We start from the raw sequence: 22,310 nt of genomic DNA, 5'->3' as shown, positions 1-22,310 counted from the left end.
CCTTGCTGAGTATATATTCTTGGATTCAGACCCTTCCTTTGCATGACTTTGTATATTTCATCCCATTCCATTCTGGCCTATTGTGCTTCTGTTGAGAAATAATTTGCTAGCTGATGGGGGATCCTTTGTAGGTAACTTTGTCTCTATATGGCCGCTTTTAAGATTCTTACTTTGTCATTGGTGTTTGCCAATTTAAATATAATGTGCCTTGCTGTCGGTCTTTTGGGGTTCATTTTGCTTGGGACTCTGCGAGCATCTTGGATTTGTTTTTTCTTCCCTATATCAGGGAAACTTGCCATTATTTATTCAAACAAGTTTTCTATTCCTTGCTCAGTTTCTTCTTCTTCTGGTACCCCTAATATGTGAATGTTGTTTTATTTCATATTGTCCCAAAGTTCCCTTAGTCTCTCCTCCTGCTTTTTAATTTTTTTTTTTTCTAGAAGCTGCTCAATTTGGGTATTTTTTTTTTTTCTACCCTGTCTTCTAGCTCACTGATGCGGTCCTCTGCTTCTTCTAGTCTACTCTTGATGCTTTCTATTGAGTTCTTTACAGCAGCAATATCATTTTTCATTTCTTCTTAGTTCTTCATTTCATCTTGGTTCTTACACATATTGTCAAATTTGTCTTCCATTCTTTTCATCCACCTTATGACCATTTCTCTGAATTCTTTCTCTGACAGGTTGCTTGCCTCCACTTCATTTACTTCCTTTTCTGGTGATACCTGCTTTTCTTTCATATGTGGATGTTTCTTTGTCTCCCCATTATCTTTCTTTTCCTGGTGTCTGGTTATGTAGTTCTCTCTCTCCTGCGATGATTTAAAGGCACAAAATACAACATTACAAGGTGCAAATGCACAAGGCACTGAACACAAATGTATTCACATTATTAAAAACCCCAAATAAAGGTGACCACCAGAGAAAGGCAAATTAGAGAATAGGAGAGGAAGAAGACTAGGAAAATAAAAAGCAGGGGGGGAGGGGAGTGCAAAAATGAAATTGATAAAAGGAAAATAAGTGAGAGAGAATAAGAAAGAAGAGGGGGGAAAACTATATATATGGGGAGAAAACTCCAATAGAACAACCACTAAACCCAAAAAATGCCAGTAACAAGTACTGGAAATGAATGCAAACTACAAACAACAACAATATCAAGCCAGGTGAGGGAAAACAGAAGCAACAAACAAATAAACAGAAAACAAAAAAGCAAAAAGCAAAAGCAAAACAATCTCACAAATAAGCATAAAAATTGATATAACCAACAATCAAGCAAACAACAACAAAAGAACACAGAGAAAAAAAATTTTGGATAGTGAAGAAAGAGAAGAGAGAGGTGTATATGAACTTGGAGCAGGGGATTGGAAATTATATAAGTAGGGTGAAATTTTAACAGTGGGTAAAAAGAAGAAATAGGGAAAATCTAAAGGAATAGGGTAAGAGAAACAGGACAACAAAAGAGAAAAGTGAGGAAGAGAGTGTTGGCATAAAAGTTTTTGAGAGAGTAAAATGATGCTAAAGGAAAGATGAAAATAGAATGTAGAACACTAATCCCAAAGTAAAACCAAGAGAAAATAAAATGACACTTTAAAAAAAGGTAAAATAGTAGCAGTAATAATACTGATTGAGCAGAAACCGGTTTGGCTCAGTGGATAGAGAGTCGGCTTGTGGACTGAAAGGTCCCAGGTTTGATTCCTGTCAGGGACATGTACCTTGGTTGCGGGCATATCCCCAGTAGGGGGTGTGCAAGAGGCAGCTGATCGATGATTCTCTCTCATTGAAGTTTCTACCTCTCTATCCCTCTCTCTTCCTCTCTGTAAAAAATCAATAAATTATATATTTTTTAAAAATACTGATTAAAAATAAAAATGTAATAATTAAACAGGTAAAATTAAGTGATGAAAAAAAGAAAATTAGTTTCTTAAGTAAAAGATGAAAAAAAAAAAAGTGCAGTAGTGAAGGGCATTCACTTTCTTGACTGTTCCGTTTGGCATACCTTTTTCCTAATCAGGACAGTATTGAAGTTCCCTGCGTTCAGTATTGTAAGCCAGTCCTGATTTTTAAGCAGGCAGTACATTTCTATTTCATATTTTCTGTTATTTGTTTTTACACTAGAGTCAATTTGTGATTCAACCCCTGGATGGCAGTGTTTTCGAATTGACCTCTGAGTCTATAGGTCCTCTCTAGCTAGTGCTTAGACCCTGTTTTCCCTGTGGCACTCAATACCAGTTGTGGGAGTGGGTTGCCCCAGAGCTGGTTCTCTGATTCCCAGGTTCCAGAAAAACAACTTTCCCCTGCAGTCTCTTAGAGTGACCCCAATTGGGTGATCCTAAGTATTGGGCTTAGTGATCAGAAGCAAGGATTTAAAGAAGAAAAAAAAAAAAAAAAAAAAAAAAAAAGAGCCAGAGTAAGTGTGTAAACACCAGGGCTGTGTGCAAGTCTGTGCAGTCTTTTCTTTTTCCCTTGGGTCTAAGCAGTCAACATACTTTTATAATTTTTAGGCTGTCCTTTTGCTTCCAGAACAAAATGGGTTGCTTTTTAGAGTCCCCTTCTGTTAGCAGCTCTGCGCACTCCCTTCCACATTCATGCATCATGCCATTCCCAACAGCCATGGCTTTTCCTAGGCGTAGACTTCCTTAGGTCTCCAGCTCCTGCCATGCACATGTTTCTCTCTCCTGCTGGGACCAGAGATCTCACCTTAATCCAGGTGAAATCTGACCTTTCTGCGGTGGAGTGAAGAGCTCCTCTGAATCCGTGTGTTTGCGCCACTCGGGGACCAATGTTCTCAGGTTCACAGCTGTTCGGTGAGTGCCGTAGTCGTAGGTTTTCAGGCTTCTGACAACATCCACTTTTCCCTTCAAGATGGTGCTATCTCCGCTTCTGATTCAGTAGCTCCAGGAGGAACCCAGCAGCAGCGGGGGCTGCCTGGCCAGAGAGCCCCGTCCAGCAGCCCCCCAGTCTCCTGGCGTATAGCTGTCCCTCAACTCACCAACGAACACTCCCCATGTGACCACACACTCTCCCTTTGTTTTCTTACACACTATCTTGCAGTCTGCCTTCCTGTCAGCAGCCATCTTCTCTGATTCCTAACCTTTTCTAACTTATTTCACTTTGCCTGATATTCTCAAGACCCATCCATGTTGTGTCAAATGGCTTTCTTAACACGAGGTTGCTATTGTTTTTTTTTTTTTTTTTAATTGATTTCAGAGAGGAAAGGAATGGGAGAGAGAGATAGAAACATCAGGAGGAGAGAGAATTGTTGATCGGCTGCAAGCCCTCTACTGAGGATTGAGCCCACAACCCAGGCATGTGCTCTGACTGGGAATTGAACTGTGACTTCCTGGTTCATAGGATGCTCAAACACTGAACCACACCAGCCGGGCAGCTTGCTATTGGTTTTAATCCTAACTACTAAAAAATGCAACCCTATTAAAATTTTATTAAAAAAATAAAAGTATGAATGAAGAATAGCTAGTTGATATTCATGATTCATAGCAAACATTATTCAGGAAAACAGGGGTCCCACAAATGTGCTTAAAGGAAAACATTTGGGAAAAGAAAATACTCTCTGTCTCCTCTGGGAGATGCAAGCACTGAATGATTTAGAAGGGACGAGAAGTGGCACACATCCATAGTCACAATCTACACCCTTCCTACTATAAGTTCCTGCTCTCCCAGGTCAGTTTCTCCTTTTTGGTTTTATACTCTAGAACTGTAATAGTGCTTTATCTCTTCGTTCTTTGAAACAGAACTAGTATTTAAAACCACAATTGGGTTGGAAGAGAAATATACTCTGTTGAAACCAGAAGTTAATGTTTTAACTAGCTGGACAACCAATTTGACCTTTCTCCATTCTTACCTAGCTTCAGTTTTCTCTGCACCATGTTTTTATTTCTGATAGATTTTCGATTACAGGGATAGGCAAAAGCAGGTTAATAAGAAATAATATAACAATTAACAAATAAATAATAATGCAAGACTAAACTCCATGTTTCACATACTCACAACTTTAAAACTACATTTGCCTACCCCTGAATAGTAATACATTCTTTTAATAACTTCCACATCTCACCTGGATGGAATTGGAGAACATCATGCTGAGTGAAATAAGCCAATCAATGAAAGAGAAACACCACATGACCTCACTCATTTATGGATAATAAAGAACATTATAAACTGATGAACCAAAAGATAGATATAGAGACAGAAAAGCAACAAGCAGACTGTCAAATTACAGTGGGGAGGGGAGGAAGATCTGGGGGAGATAATAGATCAACCGAAGGACTTGTATACATGCATATAAATACAACCAATGGACATAAAACTCTGGGGAGGGAGGGTATGTATGGGGGGCAAAAAATAAATAAATAAAAATTTAAAAAATCAATAAAATTTATTTTAAAAAAAACAAAAAAACCTTCCACATCTCTTTACATAGTTATGGTGATAATTAAGGCTTCATACAGGTCAATAAAATACTGGAAATCACTGTGGGAAAGACTGTTCCCAAATACATATCTATAATAATTTCAAAAATAAAATACTACAAAATGAAATTTAGAAACTTTCTAAAGTGAAATGCTTTTTCTTCTCAAAGACCTCTATAAGACATCACTTGGTCATTAAAGATTCTGCTCAAGAGAAGAAATGACAGTTCGCCCTGTCAAATTTATTACCTGCACTGGAGTTGCCCTCCTTGTGTTGGCAAGAAAGCTCTTCCCTGAAGTATAATCACACCACTGTCACTGGGAGTGATTGACATTGGGTGGAACAGCAATTTGCCATCTAATATTCATTGTAATTTTAACCCTGTCACTAGAGAGGCTTGTTCTGATTAATGAAGTGGGTAACTCATCAAAATTCCTCAGCTACTTCCCTTTTGTCAGAAAGCTCAGTGCTAATTGCATCAAAATTCTCTGCTGTGGAAAACTAAACAATGAATTGTAAAGAGGACAAAAATGTCAACAAGTTTACAATTTGTTTTTACCGAATGGAACTAACTGCGGTGCAACTAGTGGTCTGGGGGAGTTGGCAAAAGCACGAATGTTAGGAACCAAGCTACTCTCTTCTCTCCTCAGGGCCCTTGCTGCTGACTCCTTGCTGCTCCCAGGCCAAAAGGAACAGACACTGTATCACTATATAAGGAAGCGATCTACAACTTTTTTCCTTTTTTGGACTACTGTAGCTGGGTGAAAGATGCCACAGACCACATGAAGTGTCAGGGGTTGGAGAGAGGAGGATATTGGCAAAATAAATGCCCCAGGAAGGAGCAGCACTGAAAAGTGGTACCTTGTGAAGCATCCTACTTCTAATTTTTATAATTTTCAAAAGAAAGCAGAGGAAATCATTGTGTCTCCTACCCTCAGACATATGCATATGCTCCTATAACTATCATAAACTATCATAAACACCTTAGGGAAAATGCTCCTATAACTATCATAAACTATCGTAAACACCTTAGGGAAAATGCACAGTGCCAAGACTTGACATGCTGTTGAATTCTACACAAAAGTCTGGAGGCCTAAACTTTGACAACCATTGCTGTGTGAAATGCTACCTATGTCTATTGGCTATAGACAAAAAGCTACCTCCTTGGTACATGCTAGAAGATGTGATGCTGATTTTATGTCTGTATTTTTTATTTCCTTTCTTTTTTTAATGTAAAATATGCTAATTATAAAAATTTAACATCCAAAAATAGAACAGAAGAATTAAACCTCTCACTCAGCTTCAATAATTACCAACCTATTAAACCATGTCACACCAATCCTATCTAGTAAAGAGGGAATATGCTAATTGATCCTCATGCTGTCACAAAGATGGCAGCACCCACAGCCAATAAGGAGGGAATATGCTAATTTACTGCCATGCCCTCAAATATGGCAGTGCCCACAGCTATAAAATGGTGGCACCCAGTCCCCTCATCCCTGCAGGGGTGGCAGGTGTGCGACAAGGCTGGGCCGGCCTCTAGGCAGGCCCAGCTGCTCTGCACACCTGCCTCCGGCAGTTCCCTCAGCCCCCCAGCTGCCCAGGGCTGGCCCAATACGCAGGCAAGCCTCAGATGTCAGCTTGCCAGATGGCCAGGACCGGCCCAAGGTGCAGGCAAGCCTTGGATAGCAGCTTCCTAGTCACTCAGGGACCCCCGAGGTTCAGGTAACCAGGGCTGGCTGAGGCTTGCAATGCCGGCAGTGGCAGCAGCAGATGTGTGATGGGGGCTTTGCCTTCCCCTGATTGCCAGGTCGCCTTCCACTCCTGGACTGTGAGAGGGTGCAGGCTGGGCTAAGGGACCCCCGTCCAGTACATGGATTTTCATGCAATGGGCCTCTAGTATATTTAATAATAATAATAAAAAAGAATTATCAACATTGTGCTAATCTTGTTTCATCTCTCCTCTCCCTACTTTTTTTTTCTGGAGTATTTAAAAATAAATACCAGACATCAGACATTTTATCATTTCACCAATAAAAGCATTGAAATGTATTGCTAACATAAGGACATTTTGTAAATTCTTCTTAATTTTGTTAAGAAGTTTCAATCAATAATACTGCTGTAATGAACTAATTCTGCTTCACTCTAGTAGAATTTCAGAGAGCAATTGCTTAGTCTTGCCATACAGTAAATTGACAGCCAGTAAGACTCTCTGAGATCTTTTAAAGAAGAATGACTGTAACACAGCTATCACCGGCCATTCAGATAGGGCTCCTTTCCCAACATGGTCTGGACCATATTTTAAGAGAGAAGGCAGGCTTATTGTTTCCCATCACCTTCTCTTTCCTTTCCTTTTGTCCCCTTCTAGACCTTCTTCCCCCCTTTATGAATCCCCACTCCCCTACACACACACACACACACACACACACACACACACACTGCCAAAAATACAGCTTACCTCAGAATATATTAGATAAATGCTTGATTCACCTCTACAGCAGTCCAACAATAAGGCAATGATATGATGTCATTTGTTCCTCATCCATATATTGGTCTCAAGATCCTTATACTAGTAAATATATTCATCTGAAATGTCTATTGTTTAAAGAAAAGGATATTCTACTCTATGAAAGTTTAGAAGATGAACTTTATTTGTGCCAAAGGTTCTTTTCTTAATTTTCAAAGTAAAATTTAGTTTTTTTTTAAAAGAAAAAAAAAATTATATATACATGAATAGAACCTGTGGGACCAAAAAAGGCTTCATATTTGGAAAACAAAACACCAGTGCAATATTTTGGTAAATTGGCCCTCACTGTCTCTTCTGTGAGAATAAGAAACCTGGTTATTTGTTGGATGAGGGTAAGGAAGAAAATAATAACCAGATAAACAACCTCCTTACCAATCCTAGAATTTTACTTGGAAGTTGTCCAGAGAGTTGGTTATATGTATACCACACATGGTCCTTGGCAATAAACTTAGAGGGCAGATTTACACAACTCCCAATATTCATGTGTGCCTGACATTTCTCTTTGCAGTAGTTTTATTTCCAAAGAGGCTTTTCTTTCATTTCCTTCCCCAGACAACACTGCTGAAAGGATGGTTGCTATGTTTCAGTTCAGAAATTGTTTTGCTTCAGTATTGTGTAGGCAGTCCTGATAAAACTAAGATTTTGGGAAGAAATCATGCTATATAAATGAGATACTTAACTACAGTTCTCATCACCTTGTCAGAAAAAAAAATCCAGGCTTTTTTTTCTTCATACATACCCACACTCCCTTGGTTTAGTTTGGGGTGGCCTTTTGGAAGACACAATGCCATAAACATAACATTAACAATGATTCTCTAACAGAAAAACCCAACCAAATAAGCAATTTTAGTTACCCACAGAATAAAGATTTAGTGTCAACTCATCTTTCATTGTTTTCTTCAACTTTTACAAGCAGGAAAGATTGTAGACTTTCTTATCTTAATAAGAAAACATGAAATATATTTCAGAGTAGGGAGCAAAATTAAGAAGGCTGTTTTCCAAATGGTGTAAGAACTTTGTAGTTAATCCCTCGTGTTATTTGTGCTAATTAGCAATGACATGTGGATTGCTGAATCTCCCCAAGAGATTTCACTGTAAGATCAAAGAAAAAATAGGATAGGCTAGAAGCAGAAAATTTCTATAAAAAAATCTATAGATTTTTTTTTTTTTTTTCATAAAACAACGAGGCTTAGAAATGAAATGTGTGGAAAAGGTGCACAAATAGTGTTTTAATGAGAGCCTGCTCTGTTTCTTTCAGAAAGTCTCCTATTAAATAACATGTTCCAAAGGTGATGTTAAGAGATTGTTTGGGGAGTTGCCTGGCCGGTGTGGCTCACTGGTTGATTGTTGACCTATGAACTGTGGGGTCACTGTTCTATTCCTGGTCAGGGTACATACCTGGGTTGTGGGCTCGATTCCCAGTAGGGGGACATTCAGGAGGAAGTTGATCAATGATTATCATTATTGATGTTTCTATCTCTCTCCCTCTCCTTTCCTCTCTCTGAAATCAATTTAAAAAACGTATTTAAAAAAAAAATCTTAAAAAAAAAAAAGGAGAATGTTTGGGGAACAAATACAATCCAGAGCCAAAGCACAAAAAGTACAGGAATTAATGGAACTCAAACTACAGCAACTCTTTAAAACATATTCCTTAAAGTCTTCTTGCAAATACTCTAAAGAGACAGCTGCTGGGTTTGTGCCAGTGACCCATTCTGAGGATGCTGACAGGAGCTTCCTGTTATTTAGCCGCGCACTGCAGGGCAGCTAGGCATCTTTCCCCTTTTCATCCTGTGGGCATATTTAGGCTGCTGAGTATCCAGGTTTCATTACCCAAGGGCAGCTCCAGGCTCCTTTGGAATAGGGTAGGAATGTGGGCTGGGACCAAGAGAATGAGCCCAGAGGGCCTGCTACTCCGATGACATTTACCAGAGGACCATCCTGTCTGCAGCCAAGTCAATGTAAAAGCCTGACAAGCACGGTGGTAGATTTTCCCCATGTCTCAGATATAGCCATACATACTGGAGAAATCTAAATTAGAGGTTCACCAACAATCATCACATTGAAAGGGAAGGAGGACCTAAGTAACTGTGGAAAACAAGATTTTGGCTAGTAAGGCTAAAAACAAAAATAACAGTATAAATATTATACTCAGAAAATTTATTTCCATAGTTACATGGGTTAGGTATTCTGAAACTACTTTATAATATACTAAGATTAATTAATTAAGTAAATATATTTAGATAATAAGCTTTAGGTTACTCACTGTCAGAGAAAGAAGTTCTAGAGAAGCAAGGAGGAAAGGCTATGCTAAAACCTGTGCGGTAGGTTAGGGTTAAAATTATTTTATTATATACTAGAGGCCTGGTGCACAAAATTTGTGCACTTGGGGGCAGTCTCTCAGTCCGGACTGTGCCCTCTTGTAGTAAGGGAGCCCTCGGGGGAATGTCCGATTGACGGGTTAGGCCTGCTCCAGGTCTAAGCCAGCAGTCAGACAACCTTAGTGCTGCCGCAGAGGTGGGAAGGCTCCTGTCACTGCCGTTGCACTTGCCAGCCATGAGCCCAGCTCAGGGCTTTTGGCTGAGTGGTGCTCCCCTTGTGGGAGTGCATTGACCATCAGGGGGAAGCTCCTGCATTGAGTGTCTGCTCCCTCCTGATCAGTGCATGTCATAATGACCAGTCGTTTTGCCTTTTGGTCAATATGAATATTAGCCTTTTATTATATAGGATACACAGATAGATACAGAAATAAGTTACAAATAAAGAAAGGGGAAGGACAGTAAGACCCTGTGTGTTGCACTGGACTTGGAGGCACCAGTGTGAACTCATGGATTTTAAGATGCATACTGACAGCCACAGAAATAAATATAATGTGTGTGCACATGTGGGTTAGTATACATACACATATTTCCCAACTGTGTCTGCTGAGAGGGGACAGCCTGGAAACAATGACACTCCAGGAGCACAGAACATACCTTGGTTTCTAAATATTATTCTCCAATAAAAGGAACCAGGTTCCATGTAGAAGTGGTTGATTCCAGGGTTAAGGCAGGAAAAAACAAGATTGCCTAAAACATCTTATGGTGATAGAAAGAAAGAAAGTACCCAAAAAAGATGGAAGCATTTTGAAAGGGCAAAGAGTCAACTTGAAACATTTCCTAATGGCCAAAGTTAGAACAATTTGAGTAAGAAAGTAAACAACAAAAATATTAGGTTATAACCCACAGAATAAAATAAATACCCATGAGCCTACACTGATACAAATTATTGAATAAATGTATACATAGATAAATGGACAAGAAGAGATAGTTTCTCCTTCTAGAAAAATTTCAATTAATAAATGAGGAGAAATACAAAATTATCATTAGAGAAATATCACATTATATAATTATTACAGGCAAGATCCACCAATGGATAATAAAATTAATAGGTGGAAGTTTAAGAATAAGCAGGAGAGTTGCATAATTTCACAATATTTCCTCAAGACATTTATGAGTGACAAAGAGAAAATTGTAACTTTACAGTAGGAAAACCCATCAGACACAATTTTAAGTAATCATGGTTAACATTAACAATAACAGGACATATTAACGTTATGTACCCCCAATATGATATGCTGAGATGGGCAGAGCCTCACTTCTTATAGTATTCTTACCAAAAATGCATACTCTCAATCCAAGCAGAAGAAATCATCAGAAAAACCAAATTGGGAGACATTCTACAATATACCTGACTAGTATTCTTTAAAAATGTCAAGATCATAAAAGATAAGGAAAGAGACTGGGAAGAGACTACAGAGACATAACAATAAAAATGCAACATGAAATTATGGACTGAGTCCTAAAACAGAAAAAGGGTATAACAAAAAATTGATGACATTCTAATCCTATATAATAAAAGCTTAATATGCTAAGTGTCCAACCATTTGTTCAACCATTTGACCAGTCACTATGACACACACTGACCACTAGGGGGCAGACACTTTGACCAGTAGGTTAGCTTGCTGCTGGGGTCTGGCTAATCAGGACTGTGCGAGACGGGCCAGACATGCCCTAGAGTCCTGATCGTGCACTGGTGGGGTCCCTTGGCCTGGCCTGCACCCTCTGCCAATCCAGGACTCCTCAGGAGATCTTGAAGAACCAGTCTATGCATGCCAGGCCGAGAGACACCACTGATGCACGAATCCGTGCTCCAGGTCTCTAGAAGAAGCTATATTTTAGTTAATGGTATTTAACTAAATACCAATGTTAATTTCCTAGTTTTGATAATTATACTATGCTATGTAAGATATTAATATTGGGGAAAGCTGGGTGAAGGCTATTCAGGAACACTGTGTACTGTTTTTTGCAACTATTCTGTATGTATAAGATTATTTAAAAATAAAAACTATAATAATAAAGTATAGATTCAAATCAAGCAGAATCTGAGACAAAGTAGAGATAATTCATTCGCAATCTCATGTTTACATACAATGGCTGGTCCTTCTAAAATTGAGAATCTGTTGTAGTAGGTCACTAAATTTAATGTCACTAAATTCTTACATGTCTAAAATTCATACCTAGCACTTCTATCAAAAACATACATTATTATTTCTTCTTGTATAGTGGACTTCCCCAATAAAGTTTAAAAGTTAATCTTATTGGGAACACATATCTTAGTCATCTCTCCCTGGTTGGGTAATATATCATGCTACTTTTTCCTTATGTTTCTCAAGATGGCCCCCTGAGTACTCATTTGCTTCCTACTTTTTTTCAGAAATCTGACCTCTTACTGCAGGAGGTCACACTAACTCTGTCAGTCTCAGGAAGGACACAGCATCTACAATTCTTTGCCAATTTTTCTCAAAATGTTAATCCCAAATCTTAATATTTCCTCCTGCCACACTTCCCTCTTTATTCCTAATGCCAAAACTCTGACCAAACTCTTGTTGTTTTATATCTGAATTCTTATGATTTCTTGATCATCAGTTTAAAAAGCCACCATCAAATATGTCTAGCTTTAAAAAAAAAAATCTGCACGGTTAGGCTTAGTGTTACTTTGTGCCATCTCTGATGGAGCCTTTGTCATTTATGCTACAGAATGCTGAGTAAAGAAACATTACAATTCCCACCTGCTGATTTTCCTTGTAAGTCTGGATTAATAACTCTTTCAGTTTCTTCTTTCTCTCTTTTGCCATATTTTCTTCCTCCAGAAGAATATGAACACCTTGAAATATGCCTTTTTCTGGATATTTTGGAGAACTTTCTTCTTGTTTTTTCTTCTCTCTATTATAACAATTTAAAAATACATACATGAACAATAGACTTAACAATGAGTAATTACAACAGACCATAGTGGAATGAATACTGACTTTTCCATCAGGAGATACAAATTTTTAGATCTGGCTTTAAAGCTCAAAATAGGTTTTTTTGAACCTTAAGTTTATTCCTTCTTAAAATAAAATTTAGGTAAAATGAAATTATTATAATGTACTCTGAGAAGTAGAAAACTCTATAGCCATTTTAGTGAAGTATTTTTGAATTTAATATTGAGTGATATTTTGACCAAAGTTTGAGAGCTAACAACTACTAGGTATTCTCAAACATAGACATAAATTCTCTCTTCTTATAAGGGTGGCAAAAAAAGGAATGAGATTTTTACAATAAGGCATTTACAAGAGTTCTAGGGAGAAAGATAATAAAGAATCAGGTGTTACTGAGTAAGAACAGAATTTATATTAGTCTTGAAAGAGCTAAAAAGAAAAAATACAGAACCTAATAAAAATAAAGAAAAGGCCTCGGGCAAGTAACAAGAGTCTGTTACTAACTTCGCTGCTCATCTTTCTGGTCATCCTCTTTCTCGCCCAATTATTGATTCTCTCTCATCTAGGTCATCCCTTTTACATTCATGTAAGCTCATAGCCACTGTATTCTTATTGGAGTATATTAAACTGCATAGGTATAAGGTCTATATATATACTACCTATGTGGTAGTGAACATAACACCAAGTCAGGAATCAGGATTCATGGACTTATGCCACAAATCAGCTGTGAAAACTCAGGCAAGTCACCTAGTCTTTCTTCACTTCACTTTACATTTGTGGGAACTCAAATTGAGACCAGGATGTCTGAGTATGCTGCAGACATCCTCTCACTAATTCTCCTATCTCATACAAGGGAGCACACATTGCATCTTATTACCAGTGATGTTAACCATCACTTGGTTAAGGTGGCTTTTCCAGTACGAAGTTGCTCTTTTTTCTTTTGAAATTAATAAATCTCTTAAGGGAAGCTCCTTTGAAACTATGTAATGAAGCAGATTTAGGTTAGCTTACAAATAAGTTAAAAAACCCTACCAACAATACAATTTAACTGAACTTTTCCAAACTTACCAGTGCCACAAGAACATTGTATTAAGATATTTTTTGGCAGATCATAGAGGGCATTTAAAGAAATACAGTTCTAATGCCATAGTTCTAATTTTTAAAAAATAAGTATCTGTTGTAAAAGTATTATCTGCTCATTGTGAAAGAGTGGAGAGGTACACTAGCCATCTATATTTCCTCCCGGAAAAAAACACACTGATAACATATCAGCGCTGTTTCATTACAGAATCATTACTTTCTCCACTATTTATTAATGCCTGTTATAATAAATATTATAATATTAATTACCTTTGTGCACAAATCTTTGTCTGGATTTCTGCTCATTTTCTTCATGATAGCAACATTTTTATAGCTCTTGTTGTTTATTGCCAAATTGCTTTTTGGAATGTTTAAGTCAGTGTATCCATCTAGAAGTATAGCACAACACCTCTCTCACTGTAACCTGGGGTCTGATTTTTAACGTTTAAATGAAATGACAGGTCAGTGAACATCTGCTGAGCGCCCACTGGAGAAGAGCTTCCCGCTACCATCAAATGTTACTTGCTTCACAATTTATTTTAGGCCTGCCTAGGTTTGTCAGGGCTTAAGAGCAATCTGAAAAGCAAGACTGACCTCAGTAAGAACTCACTGAAACCCTGGTGACTGCTTTCTAAAAGGAACAGCGTCTGGAGGAGGCCTGAGCCTGGCACTTGAAAGCGAAGCGCAAGTCCACTGCCGAGCTGTTTCAAATTGAGCAGAATGAGAGTAATCAAGAACACAGGGGGAAAGCTGTGTGGGCTGACGGGGTGGGAGGGATTATCTAATAGTCTTGCTGGCATCTCAGTTTGAGTATTCAGCCACTGCAGGCGGGTTGTTCCAAGGCTTTTGCAGTTCATACATCAAAGCTATTTCTCCCAACAAATACATCAGTTATTTCATTTATGAAGCTCATTTTTTCATGAAGATTCATAACAGTCCTACATCCTGTGAGAACTACTTTATTTTTCTTATGTTAGATACTAGTGGCTCAGTGCATGGCTTCATGCACATTGAAAGGAAATAAATTAGAATATTTTAACATTGCTATTAGCCCTTTCTCTATAAGAGAAGTGTCAACCAAATCGACAAGCATGTGATTGGTGCCAGCAAGAGCTTTATATGTATTGTGCATGCGGGAGTCAACTTAGCTTTTTATATATATACAATAGAATAAACTTGCTTAATTAGACCTGCTTTCTGATTTAACTAAACTTTTACAGCCCAGTGAAGCAACCCAACTTATCTTTCAGGTAATTGTTAGCAACACAGCAGTAAATCAACACAAAGCAGATTATTATTGTAGATTATGCAGGGAGAAAAAAGGGTAAAATATTTTATAGAAGTGTTTGACTATATTCTGGACAGTGAGAAAACCTGAAGTCATTTTCTTTTTTTATATATATATATATTTTCTTGATTTTTACAGAGAGGAAGGGAGAGGGAGAGAGAGTCAGAAATGTCGATGAGAGAGAAACATCGACCAGCTCCCTCTTGCACACCCCCTACCGGGGATGTGCCCGCAACCAAGGTACATGCCCTTGACCGGAATCGAACCTGGGACCTTTCAGTCCACAGACTGACGCTCCACCACTGAGCCAAACCGGTTTCGGCCTGAAGTCATTTTCAAGGTCCACCTTCTTTTCAGTCGGGTCAAGTTTCTAAACTTTCCAAATCTCTGTTTTCCGGCTAATTAAAAGAAAATAGGATTCTATGGAGTCTCCTATCTACCTTCTCCAGAACTTCTGTGAGAATCAAATGAAATGAGGCATAGGAAAACACTTCACAGACATTTGATTAAAGTGTGAAATGTTTGCACCTGGCTATAAAGCAAGTCAGGTTACTGGGCTGAAGAAACTCCAAGGAGGCTAGTCCACATGTGTCAAACACAAGGCCCGCGGGCCAAATCCGTCCCGCCAGGCCTTGCAATGTGGCCCGCACCGCGCTGTCATCACTGCACTCCGCTGCGTTTCCATCACAATGACAGTTTATGACTGTTCAGTAAACCATTCGGCCCGTGATTTAGGCTGGATTTTAGATTTTGGCCCCTTCTCTGATTGAGTTCGACACCCCTAAGCTAGTCAATACAGAGAGGAAGCCAGGCTTTGCTATGTGACTTCATTACCCAGAGTTCACAGAGACCGTTTCTGGGCTGGGCTGTGGGCTGCATTCTGTGCCATGGGATTTTGACAGCATTGGCTACAATTTGGTGGGCTGTCACTCCAGGATGGTAGCAGAGCCTGGGTCCCACTTGGGGGAAGTAGAGTGTTGCTTTGTTGGCACCAGGTCCATGTTGCTGTTTCTTTTTTTTCTTTTTCTTTTTTAATATATTTTATTGATTTTATACAGAGAGGAAGGGAGAGAGATAGAGAGTTAGAAACATCGATGAGAGAGAGTCATCGATCAGCTGCCTCTTGCACACCCCCTACTGGGGATATACGCGCAACCAAGGTACATGCCCTTGACCGGAATCGAACCCGGGACCCTTCAGTCCCCAAGCCAACGCTCTATCCATTGAGCCAAACCGGTCCTGGCTGTTTCTTTGTAAATGGCCAGTGCACGTCACGGCAGCTCCTGTGTTGAGCATCTGCCCCTGGTGGTTAGTGCGCATCATAGTGGCTGGTCTGATGGTCAGAGGGACATTTAGCATATTAGCCATATATATACTTATCTATCTATCTATCTAAAGACTAGAGGCCCGCTGCACAAATTCGTGCACCAGTGGGGTCCCTTGGCCTGGCCCGCATCCTCTCACAATCTGGGACCTCTTAGAGGATGTCGGAGAGCTGGTTTCAGCCTGATCCCCATAGGCCAGGCCAAGGGACCCCACCAGTGCACAAATTTGTGCATAGGGCTTCTAGTATACATATAAGATCTTTGGTTAATCTCTTCCTGCCCTCCCTTCTCCCCGCTTCTCTCTGAGATTCATTAGTCTGTTCCATGTTTCCATGCCTGTGGTTTCCACTCCTGCATTGAGTATCTGCCCTCTAGTGATCAGTGCACATCATAGCTACTGGCCAATCAGCCAGTCGGCAGGTCACTTAGGCTTTTTATATATATATATATATATATAGATTCTTTTTCTCTATCAGTGGCAGTGGAGCAGGGTGACATCCGGATGATCATCAGAAGATAAGACGGATGCAATTCACAATAAGGTGAGGCACACAATTAAATCTTAAGAATGTTCAGGTAACCTAAGAGATGCAAACTAACCAATATAATACCTATTAAAAATGCAAATCATGTTGAAAATGATGATACTCCTCAATTCTGAGAAAAGTGTGGAAAACTGGCCTACTGCCAGCAATGGTATAAATAAGTCCAACCCATTTGGAAAGCAGTTTGGCAATGTTTCAAGAGTCATAAAAAGGCCTATACCATTTGACTCAGTAATTATACTCCTAAGAATATAATTCAAAAGAATAAAAAAGTTCAGTGCACTATTGCTGAAAAAAATCTGAAATAGCTGTAATGCTAACCAGCATAAGGAGGGGAGATTATTACATAAATTATGGTATAGGAAATCAATAGAGTAAGATATAGATCTTAGGACTCCAATTAATGTGATAATTCCAACCAGAGTAACAAATTAAGGCCTGGCTGGGTATCTAATTTGGTTAGAGTGATGTCCTGATATGCCAAGGTTGCCGGTTTGATCCCCAGTCAGGACACATACAAGAATCAACTAATGAATGCATAAATGGTGGAACACACACAAAAAAAGATTAACAAATTAGGTGTACTTTTCAGCTGCAATTAAATATTTAAAAGGACCAAAATCAGGAGGAAATACATGGAAAAGTTAAAGCGTTAATTTAAGATGGTGGAATAGTGGGTGATTTCTCTGTTATGTTTTGCAATTTTAATGTTTGTGCATTTTAAAAAACTTCCAAAATGACTGCTTAATACACTGCTCATCACAGATGGCTTACATTTTCCATGCTTCTTGCACTGTGAGCCTCCTCTCAATTATCTCCCTCCGCAGCTTTACCATCTCCCTCTGAATCGCCTCCTCCTCTTTCCTGGCCTCCAGAGCCTTCCTCCTCTTCTCTTCTTGCACCAGACACTGAGCTTCTAAGAAGGCAGATTTTTTCAGGGTCTTTTCAATTCTTTGGCGCTCCAGTTCTTTCTCCCGTCTTAAGCGATTTTCTTTTACCTTAAGGAGAGAATACAAGGGGAAAATGCAGCCTTTCAAGTAGCAAAGGATTTACAAAACTGTGGAACACATTTTAAGTTCAGAATAAACCCATTCTGCCTCAGAACCCCATTATTTATCAGAAGAATGGAGAGAATTCATTTGTTTACTTGGTAAGTAAACAATATGAAATTTTAAGTGAAGTTAGGTAAGATGACTCTCAGCAATTAGGGAATATTCTGTACCATGAAAAAGTTGAAAATCTAATGGGTCAGCTCCCAAGTTCTGAACTCTTATTTAGTAATGATTTTCCATTGGTAAGATTTTCCAAATTAGTGCTATTTATTTAGGCCATGCCTGCATACTAATTATAATTTTGAAAAGATTAATATTTTGGGAAAGGCTACATTGTAAAGGATAGAACAATGATTTACGGATGGTCCCTGATTTATAATGGTCCTATTTACAATTTTTTTTTTTTTTTTTTTTTTTTTTTTTTTACTGCAAAAGCAACACATGTTCAGTAAACCATACTTTAAATTTTGTTCTTTCTCTAGGCTAGCGATATGTGGCAGGACACTTTCTCATGATGCCAACAGCAGCAGTGAGATGATTTTGCCCACCTGTAGGCTAATGCAAGCATCTTGAACAAGTTTAAGGCAGGCTAGGTGGTAAGTTAGATGTATTAAATGCATTTTTTGACTCATGATATACTCAACTTATATTTATTGAGATATAACCCCATCAAAAATCAAGGAGCATCTGTAGTGCCTTAAAGAATACTAAAATCCTTTATTCATTTCTATGATGATTTAAATACTGTATATTGATGATTCTGGATCATACTTGAAAACCAAAACCAAAACCATGAAATTTACAGGTATTTCTAAATAAGCACAATAATTTTTAAAACCTATTAATTCTTTAGAGGCCTGACTAGCTATGAATTACCGAGTGGTCCTTTCCCTCCTGCTTCACTTAACTTTATCCGTATCTTACCGTCCAATTATGACTTCTAGATAATGGATATCTCTTATTGAAACTTCTTTTCTCCTCTCTATCATAAATCTAAACCGGGATATACCTCTACCCAATTTTTCTAACATCCCCAGTGCCGATTAGGCACACCTTATGGTTTAAAGCAATCAGAGATTCAGTGTTATAGAAAGGTGGCTCATGTGTATAAGCATTAATTCAGTTCAGTCTTAGTTCTAAACTTTTGGCAAAGGCTGGGTCATTCTGATTTCCTGAAGCTCCTCTACAAAGTGTGAGATGCATCTTTTTCCTGTAACCTACTATTCCCTTTAAAGAAAAGAAAGTTTCCATATGCCTTTCTAATTCAAAGCAGCTGAAGTAGATTTAATTCAGATCTGTCCTTCCTTTCAAATTATAATCTCAAAATGAGTGAATTTTTCAGTTGTCTAGGAAAGAATTACCATTATAACATCCAACAGAATATTCATGATATTAATATATTGATGTCTCAATTCAAAAGCCAAATTCAAGCAAAACCTAATCTACATATTTGTAATAGGAAGTACCACATCCAAATAATAAAGTTTGGCCCAACACTCTGCTGGTCAAATTCAATTATTCCTTTTTGAGGATTTTTAAAAATAGTTTCCTATCTCAGTTTATGAGCATTATTTTTCTTCTGAAGTTCTTATATTTTATTTTTATTCTTTCTAACCAAACGACAGATGGCAGCCTTTTTCATAATAAGGCTTCAGTCTTTATTTAAGCTTATTAAATGTATTATACAAAGATTGCTTCCTGTTATCCATTTTAATTTTGTTTTTCCCTCCCACCTGCTTATGTCTTATCTCCATGGTAAGACGAGGATCCTTCTGCTGCTTCTTGTCGTGGTTTCTACTCATTTCGATATCTTCCAACATCCCAGAATCCACTACATCTTTATGGAGCAGATGGTCTATAAATTTTTGAACAGAGCTACTTTCCTCTTCTTCCTCCAAGTAGCCACATAAATCTGCAAGAAACAGAACAATAACAAAAATTTTTTTTTTAATTTAAATTTAATAAATTTCCATATTTATATAAATAATCCTGGTACAATAAAAATACAATATTGTGAGTGTTTGATAAATAGTAACTGATAATGCCAATTGCATGAGTATAGAACACAGTAATAAACTACAACTAAGAGGAAAAAATACCCTCTACTCATAAATTGCCCTCAACCAAGTCACTAAAAACTCCCTCAGTGTCAGATTTAAAATATATTACTTTAATCTAAACATCTTTGAGGCTCTACTGCTTTTTAAAAAATGACTTAACTGTGGTTATAATTAACAAATAAATTGAAAATACACACACACACACACACACACACACACTTTATTTATTTATTTATTTATTTATTTATTTATTTATTTATTTTTAAGCCAGACTTCCATTTCAAGGGAAACTTTTTAATTTTTAATTTTTAAAATATATTTTTATTTATTTCAGAGAGAAAGTGAGAGGGGATGAGAGATGGAAACATCAATGATTAGAATCATTGATTGGCTGCCTCCTGAATCCCCCCTACTGAGGATCGAGCCAGCTACCTGGGCATGTGCCCTTGACTAGAATCCAACCCAGGATCCTTCAGTCTGAAGGCCAATACTCTATCCACTGAGCCAAACAGGCTAAGGCTAAACCGTTAATATTTAAAGTTTACAATGTCTGACATCCATCTACCAGTAAACCATCACCAGTCAAGATAATGAGCATTTCTGTCAGCCTCCAGAAGGTTGCCATGCTTATCTGTTATCTCTCTCCCACTCTTCCCCGTGTTCTCTGCCCTATCCCAAGTAACCACAGACCTACTTTTGTCATTACAGACTAGAGGCCCGATGCACGATATTCATGCAAGAGTAGGCCTTCCTTCCCCGGCTGCTGGCACTGGCTTCCCTCTGGCACCCAGAACCGGGGCTTCCCTCCAGCCGTTGGCAGGCACCCAGGACCTTGGCTTCCCTCACAGCCCTGGCTTTGTCTGGAAAGTTGTCCAGTCTAATTAGTATGTTAATATTACCCTTTCACTATTATAGATTAGGCTATATTTTATAGAATTTGGTAGCAATTAAATCATAAGCTATGTACTCTTTTTTTTTCTTTTCTTTTTGGTCTGGCTTCTTTTACTCAGCATAATTATTTTGAGACGCATCCATGTTGTATCAATAGTTTTTCTTTTTTTACTGCTGAGTAGTATTCCACTGTATGGGTATATCACAATTTATTCACTCATTCATCTGTGGATAAACATTTGGGTTATTTCTAGATTTGGGCTACTATAAACAAAGTTGTTATGAACATTTGTATATAAGTCTTTGTATGAACATATGCTTTCTCTTCTCCTGAGAAGAGAAACTTTTTAAGAAACTGCCAAACTGTTTTTTCACGAAGTGGCTATGATTTTACTTTCTCATTAGCAGTATGGAAGTATTCTGGTTCCTCCACATCCTGACCAATATTTAATTAACTATTTTTAAAAGGTGTGCAAGTGGTTACTCATGGTAGTTTTAACTTTCATTTTCCTAATGACTCACAATATTGAACATCTTCACTGTTGATGTTCTGTTTAGTATACCATGTAGTTCCATACATTATTAAAAATGGGACCTTAAAGCCTCCAGTTGTCATTACTGAATAATCTATTTCTCTCTTCAGTTCTATCAGTTTTTGCTTCACATATTTTGGGGCACTTTTGTTAAGTATATATATGTTAAATCTTATGTTTTCTTGATGGATTGACCCTTTGATCATTATAAAATGTCCTTCTTTTGTCTCTATAGCATTTCTTTTACCTTACTTTATTTTTTTCTGATATTAGTAAGCTGCTCTTATTTTCTTTTGGTTACTGTTTGCATAGTATTTCTTTTTCCATACTTTTACTTTCGACGTATTTATATATATTTGAAACTAAACTGTGCCTCTTATATACAGGATATAGTTATGTCATATTTTATTTTTAATTCATTCTGTCAATCTGTCTTTTTTAAAAAAATCTTCACATGAGGATAAATGTCTACTGGTTTGAGACAGAGATAGACAGAGAGAAACACTGATGTGAGAAACATCAATCAAAGAGGAAACACAGTATTATTTTCAGTGGCACTAATGGGTAAAAGGTACTGAGGACAAAATTCTAATTCTCCTAAGAGAGAATGCTGTGACAATCAGAGCCTCACGGCAGCTGAATAGGCTCCTCCCAAGTGCAGCCTGGGAGGTGTTTGGCAGAGATTCTAGCACTACACAGTAGGTATACTGGAGAAGGATCTCTATCTGCGGGGTGAAGAGAATAGTTCAGACTAGGTAATCTTGAAGGTTTACTCTAACTGCAAGAGCTCATGACTTTGTTATTCCAAAGCTGGGTATTTGTAGAGTCCTAACAAGGGGAATGCTGCCAGGTGAATTCACCAAGGCATGAGTAATGCATAAGAATAAGGAGCTGCCACCACTGTCACTGTGCCTACCATTAAGTTCAGGGGAAATATCTCAGGCTCTTTGGCTACATTTGAAGAATCATCACAAGTTAACTAGCTATGTGTATAAGTAATTATTTTCCTTATAAAGATATAACGGGCATTTTGTAAATATAAAATGATATATGGGTGTTTAAATGTAGTCTCTAAAGTAAATAGCCATCCAACGATATAAGGAAGAGGCACTCTTAAACAGCATTATTTACTATTATAATTACTCTATGTAATAAAAGCGTAATATGCAAATCGACCAAATGGCAGATCAGTGGAACAACCATCCCGATGATCATCCAGGCTACGACACCCACTGGCACCAGACCAGCTAAGATGGGTGCGATGCGATTGGTCAGGGGCCAGGCAAATG

General features: G+C 38.1%; 1 protein-coding gene across 2 annotated transcripts in view; it reads right to left on the bottom strand.

Moving 5' to 3' along the window:
- CCDC191 (coiled-coil domain containing 191) overlaps positions 1–22,310 on the bottom strand; it is a 77,113-nt gene that overhangs the window by 42,029 nt on the left and 12,774 nt on the right. For both annotated transcript variants that reach the window (XM_036445467.2, XM_036445468.1), the window contains 3 exons: positions 19,271–19,449; positions 17,260–17,483; positions 12,056–12,209 (listed from right to left, as the gene is read on the bottom strand). In XM_036445467.2, the coding sequence (XP_036301360.1) occupies positions 12,056–12,209; positions 17,260–17,483; positions 19,271–19,449 (557 nt within the window). The remainder of the gene's footprint in view (positions 1–12,055; positions 12,210–17,259; positions 17,484–19,270; positions 19,450–22,310) is intronic.

The sequence above is a fragment of the Pipistrellus kuhlii genome, unplaced genomic scaffold, assembly GCF_014108245.1.
Source record: "Pipistrellus kuhlii isolate mPipKuh1 unplaced genomic scaffold, mPipKuh1.p scaffold_m20_p_2, whole genome shotgun sequence".
NCBI lineage: Eukaryota > Metazoa > Chordata > Mammalia > Chiroptera > Vespertilionidae > Pipistrellus > Pipistrellus kuhlii.
Note: the sequence above shows the minus strand (reverse complement) of the source record. Positions and strands in the feature narration are given on the sequence as shown.